This window comes from Zeugodacus cucurbitae, chromosome 6, assembly GCF_028554725.1.
Source record: "Zeugodacus cucurbitae isolate PBARC_wt_2022May chromosome 6, idZeuCucr1.2, whole genome shotgun sequence".
In the NCBI taxonomy this organism is placed as follows: domain Eukaryota; kingdom Metazoa; phylum Arthropoda; class Insecta; order Diptera; family Tephritidae; genus Zeugodacus; species Zeugodacus cucurbitae.
In genome coordinates, this window is record NC_071671.1 from 39201546 (window position 1) to 39217741 (window position 16196).

Sequence of the window (16196 nt, forward strand, 5' to 3'; positions counted from 1 at the left end):
GTCTTCCGCCGTCTGGCTTATCCATGGTGTCGTTTTCACCCGCTCTGATCGTCGAAATCATTCCTCCGCAGTTCGAAGTGATAGAGTACCATCCCACAAAACATCAGTAATCTCACGGAACGGACTAGTATTTAACGAAGGAAAACTTTAAAATAGCGCGAATTTCGGCGTTAGTGAACACCATGTTTACACGTCTATAACTGTCCAAACTAATCATGCACAGCGTCGTTTTATAGGTTATGTCAAGACCTTTCAAAGATGTATAGTATTGCCAGATACGAACTCTGTAGCGCTTTATACAGAGCCGGGAAATTCAAAAGACAAAAAGGCGGAAGGGAGATATTTGCCAACCTAATATTATAGTTTGAGAATGGGCGGAATCGGTGCAAAACCACGCCTACTTTCCCCATAACACAAGTTTTAGTCCATCTGATTCGTTCACTTTACAATATATTAATTAAGCACCAGTTGAAATTCAAAGAAGATCTGTTTTTCTATCGGTGTGCCGCTGTGCAAAATTCCTATATTATTATTTTTATTACATAAAACATTTTTATTGTTTATTTGAGTTGTAAATATTAAAATTTAAAGCACTACATATAATCAACTTCTTTACAAGCGAATGGACCTATCACAGTTTAAGTTTTTATGAATTTAATTTAAAAATATTTGCGAAACGTATTTTGTTTTTCTTTACGATAGCGTTTAGATATTGGATCTATTAAATGCAAATTGGTTTGACGCTATTCTTAATCTAGTTATTGGCAACACTTCTAAAACGCTGTAACTGTGCTGCATACGCTTTCATTAGCAATCACTTTCATTTCCTAATTATACTGAACATACAACAAGTAATTAATTAAAGCACTTCCTTTGTGCTCGGTAGGCTCATTTGACGGACACTTCCTGCATTTCCACTGGAGCGGCTTGATAACGCTGCGATTTAACGCCAGTGCGGAACTGGTCTTCAATGGCGAGCAGCGTGCGGCCACGTGTCTCCGGCAACACTGCGTACACATAAATCGCCGCTATGAAAGCCATAATGCCGTAAATTACAAAGCAAAATTCTTTATCTAATGCATTCTTCATTGCCGGGTATGTTTTAATACAGATGAATGCGAAAACCATGCCTACTGCCACTGTGAGCCCCGAGGCTGCACCGCGTACTTTCTGCGGGAAAAGCTCAGATATCATGAAGAATGGTAAAGTGTAGAGCCCGAATGTGCTTAAGATGATGAAAGAAATAATTGCAATAACCGGCAGGTACGGTATTAATTGCAGCACTGAACACCAGCTATAACCGGCCAATAAGAACATGCATATACACATGCCAAGCGCCGACACAATACCCGAACGACGACGTCCCCATTTCTCCAGAATTATGCCTAGCAGAACTGTGGTTGCGACTCGTCCAACACCGATCAGGATAGCGCACATGAATGGGTCTATAGTGACGCCAGCCTCTTGTGAGATTTGCACAGCATAAACGACTACAACAAAGATTCCCGTTAACTGTTGGAAAGCGAAAAGGCCCATGAGTATTAGAAGTGGCTTGTAAACCTCTGGTTCGCGTATGCTCTTCAGAAACGGTGATTTCTTCACACCTTCCCCTAACTGGATAGATTTCTGCATTAAGTTATATTCGGCAAGCACTTCCGGATGAGTGATTTCATCTGGAATGATGGGAGATAAAGCAGTGAAATTACAATGAACTGATAGCCGTTCTACAGAGCTTATCAGCAGAATGACTATAACAAATGAGCTCAAATGCACTTACCTGATTTGTCCAATCCTCGAAAGTAATTGAGTGCTCTCCTCGCTTCCTCCAAGCGACCCTTGGACACTAGCCAACTGGGTGATTCGGGCATTGGAAGAATGCAAAGTATAGCCACGATTTGATAGGCACAGCAAATCATTGAGATTAACTGCCAGTCATTACGTATAAAATATCCCATTATGTATATCACTAGAATACCCAAAGCTATTGAAACCGACGTGCCAAGAATTAGTCGTCCACGTATGCGCGGTAAGCTAATTTCGGCGGAGTAGACACCGACTGGCGCGCTGGAGATCCCCATAGCAATACCTTGAGAGAGCAAAATTTCGGGAAGTAATTATTTAATAAACTGACTTCTGACTTTGGCATAACTTCTTTAGTTAATTGCTAATTTGAATTTATGTACTAACTTGTACTCACCAATACAAAATCGCGACACCATCAGCTGTATAAAAACCGTATCGACATTACTCTCTATCGCCAAAGCCATCAAAGCCCATGAAGCAAGCGCAATACCATTTAACACATAGAGGGTATTTTTGCGGCCCATTTTATCCAGTAATAAGCCAGATAGGAGACCACCGAGCGGGCATGAAAGTGTGTTGATGGAAGCTAAGGAAAGAAACATCAAAATAAACCAAATGAAAATCATCAATATAAATATAATATGTTTACCAAACCACGAAGCCTGTGACTCGCTGAGATGGACAGCCTCGTTTGGGTCCGTCAGCTGCCGTAAAGTGACTGTTGGCAAACCCAGCGCCATGCCGGCAGAAAGCAATCCAATATTACCGAGTATCACCATTAATTCTTGACGTCGAACCGCACGCCTTTGTTCGCCCAACGGTATCTTTTTTGCTGGCCTATTAAGTCCTGAAACAACTTTCGCTGTTTTACCATTTTTTGTTGTCAGAGTTTCCAGTTCTTCTGGTTTGGCGGGGTTGTTTTCGGTCATACTGAATAAAAGAAAAAACTAAATAAATAATAATAACCCATCAAAATTCAAAATTGAGCATATAACATTGAGTAAAAGAAAAGCTTTCGAAAATTGTAACATTGATGACACGAAGATATCATTGAAAATACATTGAAATTAGCTTTATTAATGCAACTCAATTAATAAACATGTCAAAATTGAGCACTTCCCGTAAATCGACAGATGTCTTCATTATAAGTAATATTAGAACTCTTTCTCAGCCGGAGAGCCGATTCCGAAGAAAACGGTCATAGGCTCTCTTATGCTGAATAATTAGATGGATTGAATGTAGAATCAAAAAAATACCGATTTCTCTGTGATAACATTTAGACATCCGCCGTCACTAGAATCAAATTGGTCGAAGCAGGAGCAAAGTCAGCAAAAGTCAGTCGATGGGCAGAAATTGTGACTCAAAAAGGAAAGTTATCGTCACCACGAAAGCCTAATTTGCACGTTGGATCAACTATAAAGCCGGAATTAAACTATGTTTAGAAATAAATCATAAATATTTCCACAATTTCCCCGTTGTTTTGAAGGCTAAGTATGTATCGTACCGTTCTCGTATATATGTAAATGGATAGTCATGCATTCACTTTTTACGTTTAAATTAACATTCGAATGTATACATGTACATACATTAGGGGGCCCTTAGTTGTATGGAGGATAAAAAAAAGTTTCTGGTTTCTCGATCGCACCCCCTAGAAATATGCGAATAGCCCAAAAACTAGTAACGGGTGATTTTTTTGAGGTTAGGATTTTCATGCATTAGTATTTGACAGATCACGTGGGATTTCAGACATGGTGTCAAAGAGAAAGATGCTCAGTATGCTTTGACATTTCATCATGAATAGACTTACTAACGAGCAACGCTTGCAAATCATTGAATTTTATTACCAAAATCAGTGTTCGGTTCGAAATGTGAAATCCGCTTTTTTATCGACAAATTTTGTTCAGCGATGAGGCTCATTTCTGGTTGAATGGCTACGTAAATAAGCAAAATTGCCGCATTTGGGGTGAAGAGCAACCAGAAGCCGTTCAAGAACTGCCCATGCATCCCGAAAAATGCACTGTTTGGTGTGGTTTGTACGCTGGTGGAATCATTGGACCGTATTTTTTCAAAGATGCTGTTGGACGCAACGTTACGGTGAATGGCGATCGCTATCGTTCGATGCTAACAAACTTTTTGTTGCCAAAAATGGAAGAACTGAACTTGGTTGACATGTGGTTTCAACAAGATGGCGCTACATGCCACACAGCTCGCGATTCTATGGCCATTTTGAGGGAAAACTTCGGAGAACAATTCATCTCAAGAAATGGACCCGTAAGTTGGCCACCAAGATCATGCGATTTAACGCCTTTAGACTATTTTTTGTGGGGCTACGTCAAGTCTAAAGTCTACAGAAATAAGCCAGCAACTATTCCAGCTTTGGAAGACAACATTTCCGAAGAAATTCGGGCTATTCCGGCCGAAATGCTCGAAAAAGTTGCCCAAAATTGGACTTTCCGAATGGACCACCTAAGACGCAGCCGCGGTCAACATTTAAATGAAATTATCTTCAAAAAGTAAATGTCATGAACCAATCTAACGTTTCAAATAAAGAACCGATGAGATTTTGCAAATTTTATGCGTTTTTTTTTTTAAAAAAGTTATCAAGCTCTTAAAAAATCACCCTTTATATACAAAGTTTTGGGTCAATCAAAAAAGGTTTAGAGGTTGCGCAAGGAGCTTGAAATCCTGAAAAAATAAGAATTTTTGCCATTTTTATGTGTCAGACTTCCATATTTCAAAGTCACATTATCCCATACTGGTTTTCCATACCGTAATAAGATAATAAGAATAACATTCGAACCGTTATAACGGTATATCACGAGCATGCGACGCTTGAGAATGCACCACATTAAATTTAATTTCATATTTGTATTTCTGTAACTCTATCATCAATCGACCGATTTTTAAGATTGTGGTAATTTTGGAAAGGTAATAAAATGCAGATCTTATTACGGTATGGAAACCAGATAGTGTGGCTTTGAAACCTTTTTTGATTGACCCAAAACTTTGTATATACAAGTTTTTGGGCTATTCGCATATTTCTAGGGGGTGCGATCGAGAATCGGAATACTTTGGAAAATAAGGGCCACCCTACCATACATATGTATACATATATGTTAATATCGCATGCTAATAATTTAAATATGAGGGCTTGAGGTTATTTGATACTTTGCAATCCGACTTGCACATGTGCAAATAATTTTTAGAATATTTGTTTTTATTAGTCCGGAATAAGATTTCACACACTACTCTTACCTAATAAATATAATGTTTTGATAAGCGTTGAAAATAACTGTACCTAGCGGTTGTTCGTAACACATTAAAATAAAAGTAGATATGTACTATATTAAAGGATGCAAACAACAATTGAATAAAATGTTTTAGTTGGGGAGAGCAAATGAGTTCCGGAGGTTAATTCGTTCGTTTGTTGCTTTGACCTGTTTAAGTCCTTCAGTCAGGAGTTTGAGATATGTGGTAACCACTTTGACCCGGCCAGATCACAAACAAGGCTCCCACACTTTCAATTAGGATATGTTGCATAGTTTTTTGTTCACCTAACGTTTGCTTGTGTCACCCGACAAATAAACGGGTTAGACAATTAACAGTTAAGATAATAAATTGATCAGCATGACGAAGCTCTTTGAAATGCGGATGTCATTCGTAGTTAAGGGGGTACAGAAAGTTGCACTCAGATAAGTATAAAGAAGGAAAATGAGAGTGGTGTCGTCCACTGATGGATCAAAAAAACATGTCACAGGAACTAATCGACCGATTTAAACCAACTTTTGTAAAAAAACTTCCTTGGCATTCTGATGTCACAGGATTAAATCCTAATGAAATTAAGAGGATGAATTTTCCTGAAAATTCTATTCCTCTGGCCAAAAAATAAATCGGGTCACTACTTCCTTTAGCACCCATAAACCATATATGGGATTTCGGTGTGCTTATACCGCATATATTAGTCAATGTGAAAGCTATTTTAATGAAATAAAATCAACATATAATCTTGGAATCATGTCCATGTATGTAGCTTGGGTGAAATTGATCCACGAATTACACCAGCTCTTATATAATATTAATATCGAATATATGTATATGGTTAGGGATGCAAACGATGTATCGATGTTTTTGTCAAATGGCATCGATGTTTGCCATCGATTTTTCGAATCTAAAAACATCGATGCATAAAAAGTGTGTTTCCGGAGTTGTATAAAGAGGCTTATTAATATTTACACATTCTGATGTTTGCATCCCTATATATGGTACATACATACGTATGTTTTTCAAATAAAATTAAAAAAAAAATTATCTAAAAGTTTGCATTTAATCTATGGAGCTGTAAAGCCTTTGTCCAAGACAAATACACATTTTGTCTTGTTTCCCTATGTCAACTCACTTTCATAAATAACATCTGCAAATCTTGCTCCGTAGCAATCGGTTGAACAGCTGCATATGCAAAATCGTCACAGTATGTGTATTGTATCATAAACAATTAATTTAAAATCAATCAACATTAATCAAAATGTTGTACAGCACCACCACCGAGTTACTACGTGCAAATGATGCGGAACAGCGGTCAATATTGGAGCGATATGATAATTTATCAGCATGTCGTTTTAATTGATTCAGTAAACATTGGACTGTCTAGGGCTATTTACAGTTCATATATTGCGCAATGTTGTGAAAGATTGAGTACACATTGATATAAAGAGTGTATGGGAGCGGGAATACATACATACACATATGAAAAGACAGTTAATTATGATTCTTTAAACAAAAAAAAGAAAGGAAAACAATACAAAAATGTCAGTGAAGTCACGGAGTCGCGGAATATATTCATAACCGCAAACAAACTGTTTTAATATGAATAGACTCTAACCCTCTTCTGTTTACGGTTTGAGAATGCTCGGAAATTGATTACGGACTTCATTTATACATAGAAATATTTAATAAAAAAGACAGTAGATATTAAAGGAGTTATTTTTGCATTTCTATGTTTGTTGATACTGGTTCATTTGGTATCACGATTTTAGAGATAACACACAAAAAACATATGGTTAGCTTCCTTTGCTTTAATAATTTTAATCACATCACCCATAAAAAGATTAAAGTAATCGCTTAGCAAGCAAATCACAAATATTTTTTTATTGTGAAATCTATTTGTTTTATTGTACAAATAATAATTTATTTATTTCGAGGCATATGTCAACCCTCATTAAAAATATGTTTCCTAATAATAACTTTATTTTATTTGTAAAATTAGATCAGACCGAACTTTAATTCCTTTAGAGAGATTTCCATACCACTCATAATCTTTCTTTCTTTGTAGTTATTCAGTTCGGTGTCCACTTCACGTTACCTCTAACAACCGTCCGATCAAATCAGAAAACACATAAAACAGTAGAAACACACAAACACTTCAAATCATTTTCGTCGGTACTTGCTTGAACAACTTAAGAATTGCATTCAGAAATCTCATTATTTGTTATCAGCACTTCATAACGTAACGTTGATAAAGGTCAAGTTATCAGAATTATAATAGTCTATATATTTATATGTTTGCACTTGGTCACACCAGCGACTAAGTGAATGCGCATATTAAATGCAAATATTTACATAGGAAATATAAAACACTTAGTCAGAGCTGAATACATATTTATACAGTTAGCACACTGTTCATATAAAATTGTTTTATCTGAGATTACGCGTAAGTACTTTTGCATTAGATTTGTAGACATTCTGAGTTTCTAAGTAAATGTTATTGTTACGGGGCACCATAAAACTTCGAGTGGAGTGCAACACTATTTAGTAGACTAGAATAATTGTGGATATTATTCCGAGTGGCGACTATTACGAGAAGCCGTTTTATCTGTCTTAAGAAAATTCCAATTTAGTTATCCAGAATTTAAAGCGTTCTCGAGCGATCAACAATGTATTGATCTCCAGCTCTCTAATCATTTACACTCTATTCACACCAGTTTCATATTCAGTCGCACAAGTGTTTCTATAAATTGTATTCATATTGCATTTATTAAATAAATATCAATTTAATTCCATTCTAATTGAAACTGTAGCATTTTCCTTACTATCGAATTTAGTGCTCATTTTGAATAATATCGTTAGAAAATTGTCACTTCAGAACTGGCACTAATAAATATGTCTCGAGTTAATTAAGCACGAATAATAGTATTATTAATGATAACTGTTTAAGAAAATGTATTGAAAGTTGTTACAAATAACAAACAAATAAATTATGTCTACATTAAAACTAGGATCACTTGTAAGGGCCTAATTATATCGGAATACTAATGGTTACCTCACTAATTACCTCAGCTACTTAACTGTTGTAACTGTTAAGTGATGTAGACCACTCAAAAGTAGTGTACTATTTTAAACAATGTTTTATAATAATAATATTATTATTAGATGTGGATTTGTATGGTAAGCACAGTTTAAGTAGGAGATTGAGGTAGAGTCAACTCAACATATCAACATCACATTTTGTGTAAACAGTTGTTAATCGTCTCAAAACTGGGTCAACGTAAGTCATAAATCAAAACTTAAAAACGTATGCATAGACGTAAGCGGCCCATTCACACTCGAATTTGTTAATTTTTACAAGATTTTCCTTGATGGTGGCAGTGTTCGTATTCAATTTTTTTTTTTTTTGACGTTCTGCTCGACAAAATTGAAAATATTCTATCCTTCCTGTGTTCGGGCGAACAAATTCGACAGTGGATGACAGTGTTCGCACAAACATCATATTTGAAAAACTTATTATTGCCTAGTACTTCTGTTTGTTGTTAAAATTTTTGTTTTCAAAATAATTTTTAAATTCTAGAATAACATTAGAGTGCCCTTGTGAATTTTACTTGTTGCATATGTAGATCATTATCAGTATTATTAGCTTCAAACGATTTGGTGTCCATAGTGTTATCAATTCAAAAGACCTGCTTCAAAATAAAATTGTATTGACGTCAACACCTCCCTATATATAGTAAATAAAATACTCGTGGCTTATATAAATATGTTTAAACAACAATTTTAGTTTCGAGCATAAATCAAGATGACTGAAGGAAGCTATATTTAAATTTATCCTGTTTGTATTTCAAACAAATTTTTTGTTTCAATTCAATAAAATATTTAGAGAAAATAAGTAGACAGGTTCAACTAAGTTAAAACTTCGTTAAAACACGACTAATGTAAAAATTTAAAAGGACAATTCTATTTTTAAGACAATTCTCACCGATGACAGATTATAATTATTTATTATTATTAAAAAATGTGCATAAGTATATCTGATCATGCAATGTATACAACTGAACTGTGTTGCACGTGTGACGGAATTGAAGCCAACGCGGAACATTCGAAACTGGCCAAGCAACTTCAAGACATTACTGTCAAATATCACAAAGAAATAAACACGACAACACAGAAGTAATAATAAAACACAGGTAAAATAAATGCAAAATTCACGATACCAAGTGTATTTACATACTTCGGAGGTGGTACGGTCACGAACGATGCGAGTAGAGTTGAAGAATTCGAAAACTCGTTTTTGTACAAAAAATAAGCTGAATGCGACAAGCGAACAGCTGTACTCTACACTTTGAAGTTCAAGTTTGACACATTTACTTCACGAGTCAAATAATCAGGGCTGTCTGAATTTAAATGCTTTCACCACCGATTACTATAGAAATTGTTTTGCGACACACAACACGTTTTACTAAACGGTTGACCCGACGAAATATCCGTTTTACGTCAAACGGTCCGATTTGAAGCAGTTACGCCAGCCGACTAAAGCGCAAATGTCGCATAGCTAAGCGTTAAAGCGACATTCAAATGCCGCTGTGAGCCGCTGCCTCTACCATCGCTCGATCATTAGCGTGCTCAACTACCCAAAGGCTTGTTTAGCTGTGATGGGCTGTGCGATGACCATAAAAATCTATTTAACAAATAATAAAAAAAGGTATCGTATCTGACACTCTCACGGCTCCGCACTTAGAGATTACGCACACCACAACAAAAGCTTTGAAGTGGCGGCGCCGTCAACTTCTATCGATATTAGCACTTTAGCCTTTGCGCAATCACATACGCCACAAAAGAATATTAAAAATAGTAGAAAAAACGTAAAATTGGCCAAGCGGAATCGCAACGTAATCAATTGTGAGTATTTGTTATCAGTAACAGAGCGGCGCGTTGTGCTCTATGGATTTTCAGTGTATCGCATACGATTAGTGCTTATGGATCGCCACTGGCTTATCTGCATTCTTGCAATTTCAGCACTCAAGTGGTAAGTCGAGGTTATCGGTGGCGATTGCAGACGTTTGGTTGTCTCCCGTCTATTCGCGTGCCAACAGCGATAGGATTGAGGTGAACATTCTCTCATTGTTTGGTAAACAAAGGGCATACGTCGACGGATGACTGTGAAGTATTTAATATAATATAGCTGTTGTTTGCGATAATGGGTAGTCGGGTTCTAGATGAATTACCTATACAGCTCCATTATTGTGATAAGCCTATATCAGTTAAACATGTCAATAGTTCTTAAAACATATCCATATGTACATGAAAAGCCAAGTACATTTCATGAGTGCCAATTATATAAAAGGAAAGAGGCCTGCTATTACAAGATTTTCAATTTTCCTATGCCCGACGATTGGAATCTAAGTGTACTCTGCCCAATTCACAAAAAGGGAGACCCCACAATTTGTGCAAATTATCGTGGGATAAGCCGCCTCAATATCGCCTATAAGATTCAATCGAGCGTACTGTGTGAAAGACTACAGCTCACGTTAACAAACTGATTGGACCTTATCAGTGTGGCTTTAGACCTGGAAAATCGACAACTGACCAGATATTCATCATGCCCCAATTCTTGAAAAATATCCTTGCAAAAGGGGATCGACGCACATCACCTCTTTGTCGATTTTAATGCAGTCGATGATATTGATATCATTGGAAGTAACAACAGTGCCGTTAGTTCTGATTTTTTTAGACAAGATAAGGAAAGCGAATGGGTCTGGTAGTGAACGAGGACAAGACGAAATATCTCCTGTCATCAAACAAAACGGTTTGAAATAAGTTGTTATAGCGTGGAAGGTATATTTGGTAAAACATTTGTTTAAATTTAACTTGATTTAAACTCACTTAAGAAATCTCCTAAATTATTTATTTACACCAATTTAATCCTTGCAAATAATTGTATTTGTTTTGTTTTGTTACGTAAACGAAATTAATTTTTATATCGCATTTTATTAATACTTCATAAATTGTTTGAAAGCCACATGTTTGCATTCTTAAATAATATTTTTTATTAAAATAATTTTATAGAAAATGTGTCAAGAATGAGAGCCGACACTTGGTTCACTTCCACAGAAATTGCAGCACTCAGTCAACATCATATTTATTATCTACGAGTATCTGCTATATTTATACTCATAATGACTTAAAGATAACAGCTTTAGTTATTTTCTAACGGTACTTCAACAGAAACTGGTAGCCGTTTGTAAATAACAGTAAATTGCGATCTAAGCCGCAATTAAAACTGGAATTATTTGAGTCAAAACAAAATCGCATGCAAGAGCATGTGCCGTTAGTAATCTGGCTAAAAGATAATCCTCAAACGCAGTTAAGAAAAGGTTTAACATAATTATGTATACATTAAGATGCTGAATATCATTTTAAACGCTGAATCTGAGCTTTATGATTTTCTATCAATAATTCAATAAAATTCAAAACATAATATTTTAAAAAGGTGATAGGAGAATAAGTACAATACCCATATCGCTCATTTACATAAATACTGTCACAACTCAAAAAAGTCGATTTTTCAGGAGAGAGGTTTAAAGTTTTCAATTCTCTCTTATTTAGCAAATATAGAAAAAAGTTTATTGAATAAACTAGTAAGATGGAATATATTTAATATAATGTCATTAACGATTATACTGAAGATTTTTCTTAGGCATAAACATGGCCCTTTTGAATTATGTATGTCGTTATTTGTGAAATATTTAAATCAATATCGATGTCATAAGTTAAATGTGTCGTTATTGCTGAAAAAAAGCAACATGAAAAATTTAATTCCCTTTTCACATATATCGTTCTAACACATAATATGTCGTTCATGTTAGTTTTTGTGGTTAAAAAATAATGCAACATAACAAGTTGAATAATGTCACCTTCTTATATCAGGGTTTATTTTTCTACGCATCAGAATAAAATTTTTATTTTATATGAACGATGAAATTGCGCACATTTTTGGATACTCATCTCAAAAATCGTGTTTTTTGAGTTATTACACTATTCATGTAAATGAGCGATGGGTAATAAAATAAAGTCGTGTTAGTTTAGCTATTTATAACTCAAGATCGGCTGAAGCGATTTGGCTTAAATTTGGTTTGGAGGTAGCTTATGATCGGTGGAAAGATATTTTTATTCCATTACCACATTACCGTTTGTTCTGCTTTTTCCCGCATGAATAAGGAGGCGTAGCGAATGGGTCTGGAGCTGAATGAGAACAAGACGAAATATCTCCTGTCATCAAGCAAACAGTCGGCGCACTCGCGTCTTGGCTCCCACGTCACTGTTGACAGTCATAACTTCAAAGTCGTAGATAATTTCGTATACCTGGGAAACAGTATCAACAACACCAACAATGTCATCCTCGAAATCCAGCGCAGAATCACTCTTGCCAACAGGAGCTACTTTGGACTGAGTAGGCAATTGAACAGTAAAGTCCTCTCTCGACGAATCAAAATCAAACTCTACAAGTCGCTTATCATTCCCGTCCTGCTTTATGGTGCAGAAGCTTGGACCATGTCAACATCAGATGAGACGACACTAGGAGTTTTCGAGAGGAAAATTTTGCGCAGGATTTATGGTCCTCAGAACGTTGGCAACGGCGAATACCGCAGACGATGGAACGATGTATGAGTTATACGACGACAATGACATAGTTCAGCGAATAAAAAGACAGCGGCTACGCTGGCTAGGTCATGTTGTCCGAATGGACGAAAACACTCCAGCTCTGAAAGAGTTTGATGCAGTACCCGCCGGAGGAAACCGAGGAAGGGGAAGGCCTCCGCTCCGTTGGAGGGACCAGGTGGAGAGCGACCTGGTTACACTTGGAATCTCCAACTGGCGCTGAACTGCTGTCATCGATAGATTTAATAACAAACATTTTATTTTATTTTCGGAAATTAGTATTACAACTTAATAATAAATCATCAGACACCTACGAACAGATTAGTCTGGCAGAAGTTGACCTACACATTATGCTTTCGCTTCAATTGAAGCGCTAGGAAGATTCTAACAATGGATAAATAACGTTGATTGATTGCGTAATCTTTCATCGAGAGGGTTACAAAAAGTGCCAGAGTTGAGGATATAGTCCCAATTGCCTTCTGTGAAATAAACAATTGTGAAAACAAAGAAGCACGATTGGAATGTTAGTAGTTGAATAGCAAACATTAAGGTTGACTTGGGCCTATTTAACTATATTAGTTATCTCCTACAAACACTATTTGCAAACACGTTCTCGCTATAATATGCCCTTTTAACTTTCTTATAATTACATTCATCAGTTTTCTGCCGTATATTGGAAATTAACTCGCTGTCACATTGGTCTTTGTCACAGTCCATCCTGTACCATCGACTGGAATTTCTTTGGACTATAGATTAGTTTTTCTGCAATCGTACATGTTTTAAATTCATTAAGTCAAATAAAGAGATGAGCGTCTCGATATACATATGTATGTATCTCATTTTATCAAACAATTTTTCCGTTTGTGCAATGTAAAAATCAAATGTCAATAAAAACAATTCGAAAACAACAGATAAAAATGAAACAGTATTGTCTACCCCTTGTATTGGTAAATATCTGCTACTATTTACACATTTTTGAACAATTTTCTGGATAGATTTAAAAAACAAAACATTATTGTTTTGCTAACGCAAAGGGGTGTCAAAAAAGAGTGAGAAAGCTGCTTACTTATCAAACCTTTTATAATTGAATCATGAATGCTGCCTCTTATTTGATAAAAATGAAAAAACTAAACTGACAAAAAACATAATGTTGGCTATTGTTGAGTAATTAGCGATGTGAGATTATGAATTTAACCGGTTTATTAGTCAGGTTAGGTATACCAGCGCCAAACCGTGAAATGATCACCAAGAATTTAATATAGTAGTACAAATGAAAAGAAGGGGGTACTTTTTGAATCGCCAAAAAAATAAGCTTATGATACATTAATAAGGGCAATTGATAAAGGAAATGCTGGCTAAATATTTCTCTGAGCAATTGTTGACTATTGGTAATGGATTTCGAATTTCTGTAACTTTGTCTAATTGTCAAAATACTGAACAGTTGAGTGAGCGAGCAATTTTGTCAGCTAAGAATAGAGATGTAGATGACTTAAATTAGACTTGATTTGAATTTTTCAACTCCTTGGATGTTCTTACCACCGCACAATTTATTACTAAAATTGCCTCCGTAACAATCATGCTTCGAATCTTAAACCCACTAAAATTGAATATGAACAATGTGTGCGATGATACTCAAAGGTGAAGAAGTTTTCATTCTGAATATCCCTATTAACCCAACCGATATTTTAAATTACTTAAATTTCCGATCCGTCTTGCATTCGCTATGACCGTTAAACAAATGAATGGCAATTGGCAATCAAATCTGTTTTTATGGGTATGTAGTTACTAGCGGCGGCAAATTAACTTTCATTAATTTATATCCTATATACATACATACATATACAATGTAATCTAATCTAATTTTCGAGTGGAGTACCGCAAGGATCGGTTTTAGGTCCCCTTCTATGGAACCTGATGTATGATGGAGTGCTAAAAATACAACAACCAAAAACAGTAAAATTAATCGCATATGCTGACAACCTTATAGTGGTAGCAGTGGCTAAGCACATAGATGACCTCCGCAGCAAATGCAATGAATGCGTAAATGGCCTGCGTCAATGGTTCTCTTCCATGAGTTTGAAATTGGCTGAGCACAAAACGGAGGTATTGCTCATAAGCACTAGAAAAATTGAAGAAAGAATAACCATCACTATAGGGGACTGTGAGATTACCTCACAGCCACAGCTGACGTACCTAGGGGTAATATTGGACTCAAAACTCAAATTCAATGAGCACTTAGCGTACACTTCTAGAAAAGCAAATAAGGTGCATAGCGCTTTATCCAGAATGATGGCAAATAAAGGTTGTTTGCGTTCCAGCAGAAGATTTATAATTGCAAAAGCAATAAGCTCTGTAATCCTGTATGCGGCTCCAATATGAATCCAGGCGCTAGACATAAAAGCGTATGCCAAGTCGATAAACGCAGTGCACAGACTCTCAGCAATAAGAGTAACAAGTGCTTTCCGAACGATATCCAGCGAAGCAGCTGAAGTACTAGCTAGTATGCCGCCCATAGACATCCAGGGAAAAGAAATCGAGCGAATGCATGAATCACCAGCGCCCCACTCATATACAAGAAAGCTCGAGGAGAGAAACAGGAGCATTACAATGTGGCAGCAACGGTGGGAAACCTCAACCAAAGGACGGTGGACCCACAGACTAATACCCGACATCCATTCGTGAATAAATAGACTACATGGGGACCTTGATTTCCACCTGAAGCTTCAGAAGCTACCTTTACAAATTCCGTCATGACACTAGTCCGTACTGTCCGATGTGCACAGAGTCATTAGAAGACTGTGAACATGTATTTTTTCATTGCCCTCGTTTTGTAAGTATACGGGCTAAGCTGAGAATTACCTTAGGAGGTAGTTTACGGGTGGAAAATTTGACTGCACTTATGTGTCAGTCCTCCGATAAATGGCACGCTGTTAGCGAAGCAGCAGCTTTAATTATGACAGAACTGAGACATTTACAACAGGGTAGGCGTCAGTCCGTCCGTTTCTTAGAGCAGACTTAAAATGTCTAGGCACTCCCACGAAGTAATACTTAATCCGGTTATTCCGTGGGAAAGTCCAGTGTTGGGAGTAGGTTAGGTTTAGCGGATTAAAGTTCCGCACTTCGGCTTTCGATGCTTCCTCCTACTATAAAAAAAAAAAAAAAATACAATGTAATCTAAACACATTAAACATATTTTCTCAATTTCTAATAATTTTTTTAGTTGCAATTACATACAAATCTTCTTTAATACTAACTGTGTTTATTATATAAAGTGACATTATTAAGAACCTCCCTTTAACATAATGGCAGCAATGGACTGCTCTGTAGCTAAAATTTGCACAAAATACTTAGTAATCCAGTAATAGTTTGCTATTGTCTGTCGAAAAGTCATTCAAATTGTTCCTGTACTATAGTATGCAAATGACATAAGATTGCGGTTATTCTTTTTTATCTAGTACGGAACCGCA

General features: G+C 36.2%; 1 protein-coding gene across 2 annotated transcripts; it reads right to left on the minus strand.

Annotated features, from left to right (window-relative positions):
• Nucleotides 1–526: 526 nt before the first annotated feature.
• Nucleotides 527–9605, minus strand: Tret1-2_2 (facilitated trehalose transporter Tret1-2 homolog). Of its 2 annotated transcripts, none has more exons than XM_011195599.3 (5): nucleotides 9302–9605; nucleotides 2453–2750; nucleotides 2198–2389; nucleotides 1778–2086; nucleotides 527–1673 (listed from the first exon to the last, which is right to left on the minus strand). In XM_011195599.3, the coding sequence occupies exons 2-5, from the start codon at nucleotides 2730–2732 to the stop codon at nucleotides 889–891; spliced, it is 1566 nt and encodes a 521-aa protein (XP_011193901.1). In that variant the 5' UTR covers nucleotides 2733–2750; nucleotides 9302–9605; the 3' UTR covers nucleotides 527–888. The 2 variants fall into 2 exon arrangements, with proteins under 2 accessions (XP_011193901.1, XP_011193900.1); XM_011195598.3 differs by having other exon boundaries at nucleotides 2453–2733; nucleotides 9302–9602.
• Between the last annotated feature and the right edge of the window lie 6591 nt (nucleotides 9606–16196).

Coding starts and splice junctions, on each gene's coding strand:
- Tret1-2_2 (XM_011195599.3), bottom strand. CDS start 2,732: ATGACCGAAAACAACCCCGCCAAACCAGAAGAACTGGAAACTCTGACA. Junction 2,087..2,197: donor GGTGTCGCGATTTTGTATTG/GTGAGTACAAGT, acceptor TGCTCTCTCAAG/GTATTGCTATGGGGATCTCC. Junction 1,674..1,777: donor TCGAGGATTGGACAAATCAG/GTAAGTGCATTT, acceptor CCATCATTCCAG/ATGAAATCACTCATCCGGAA.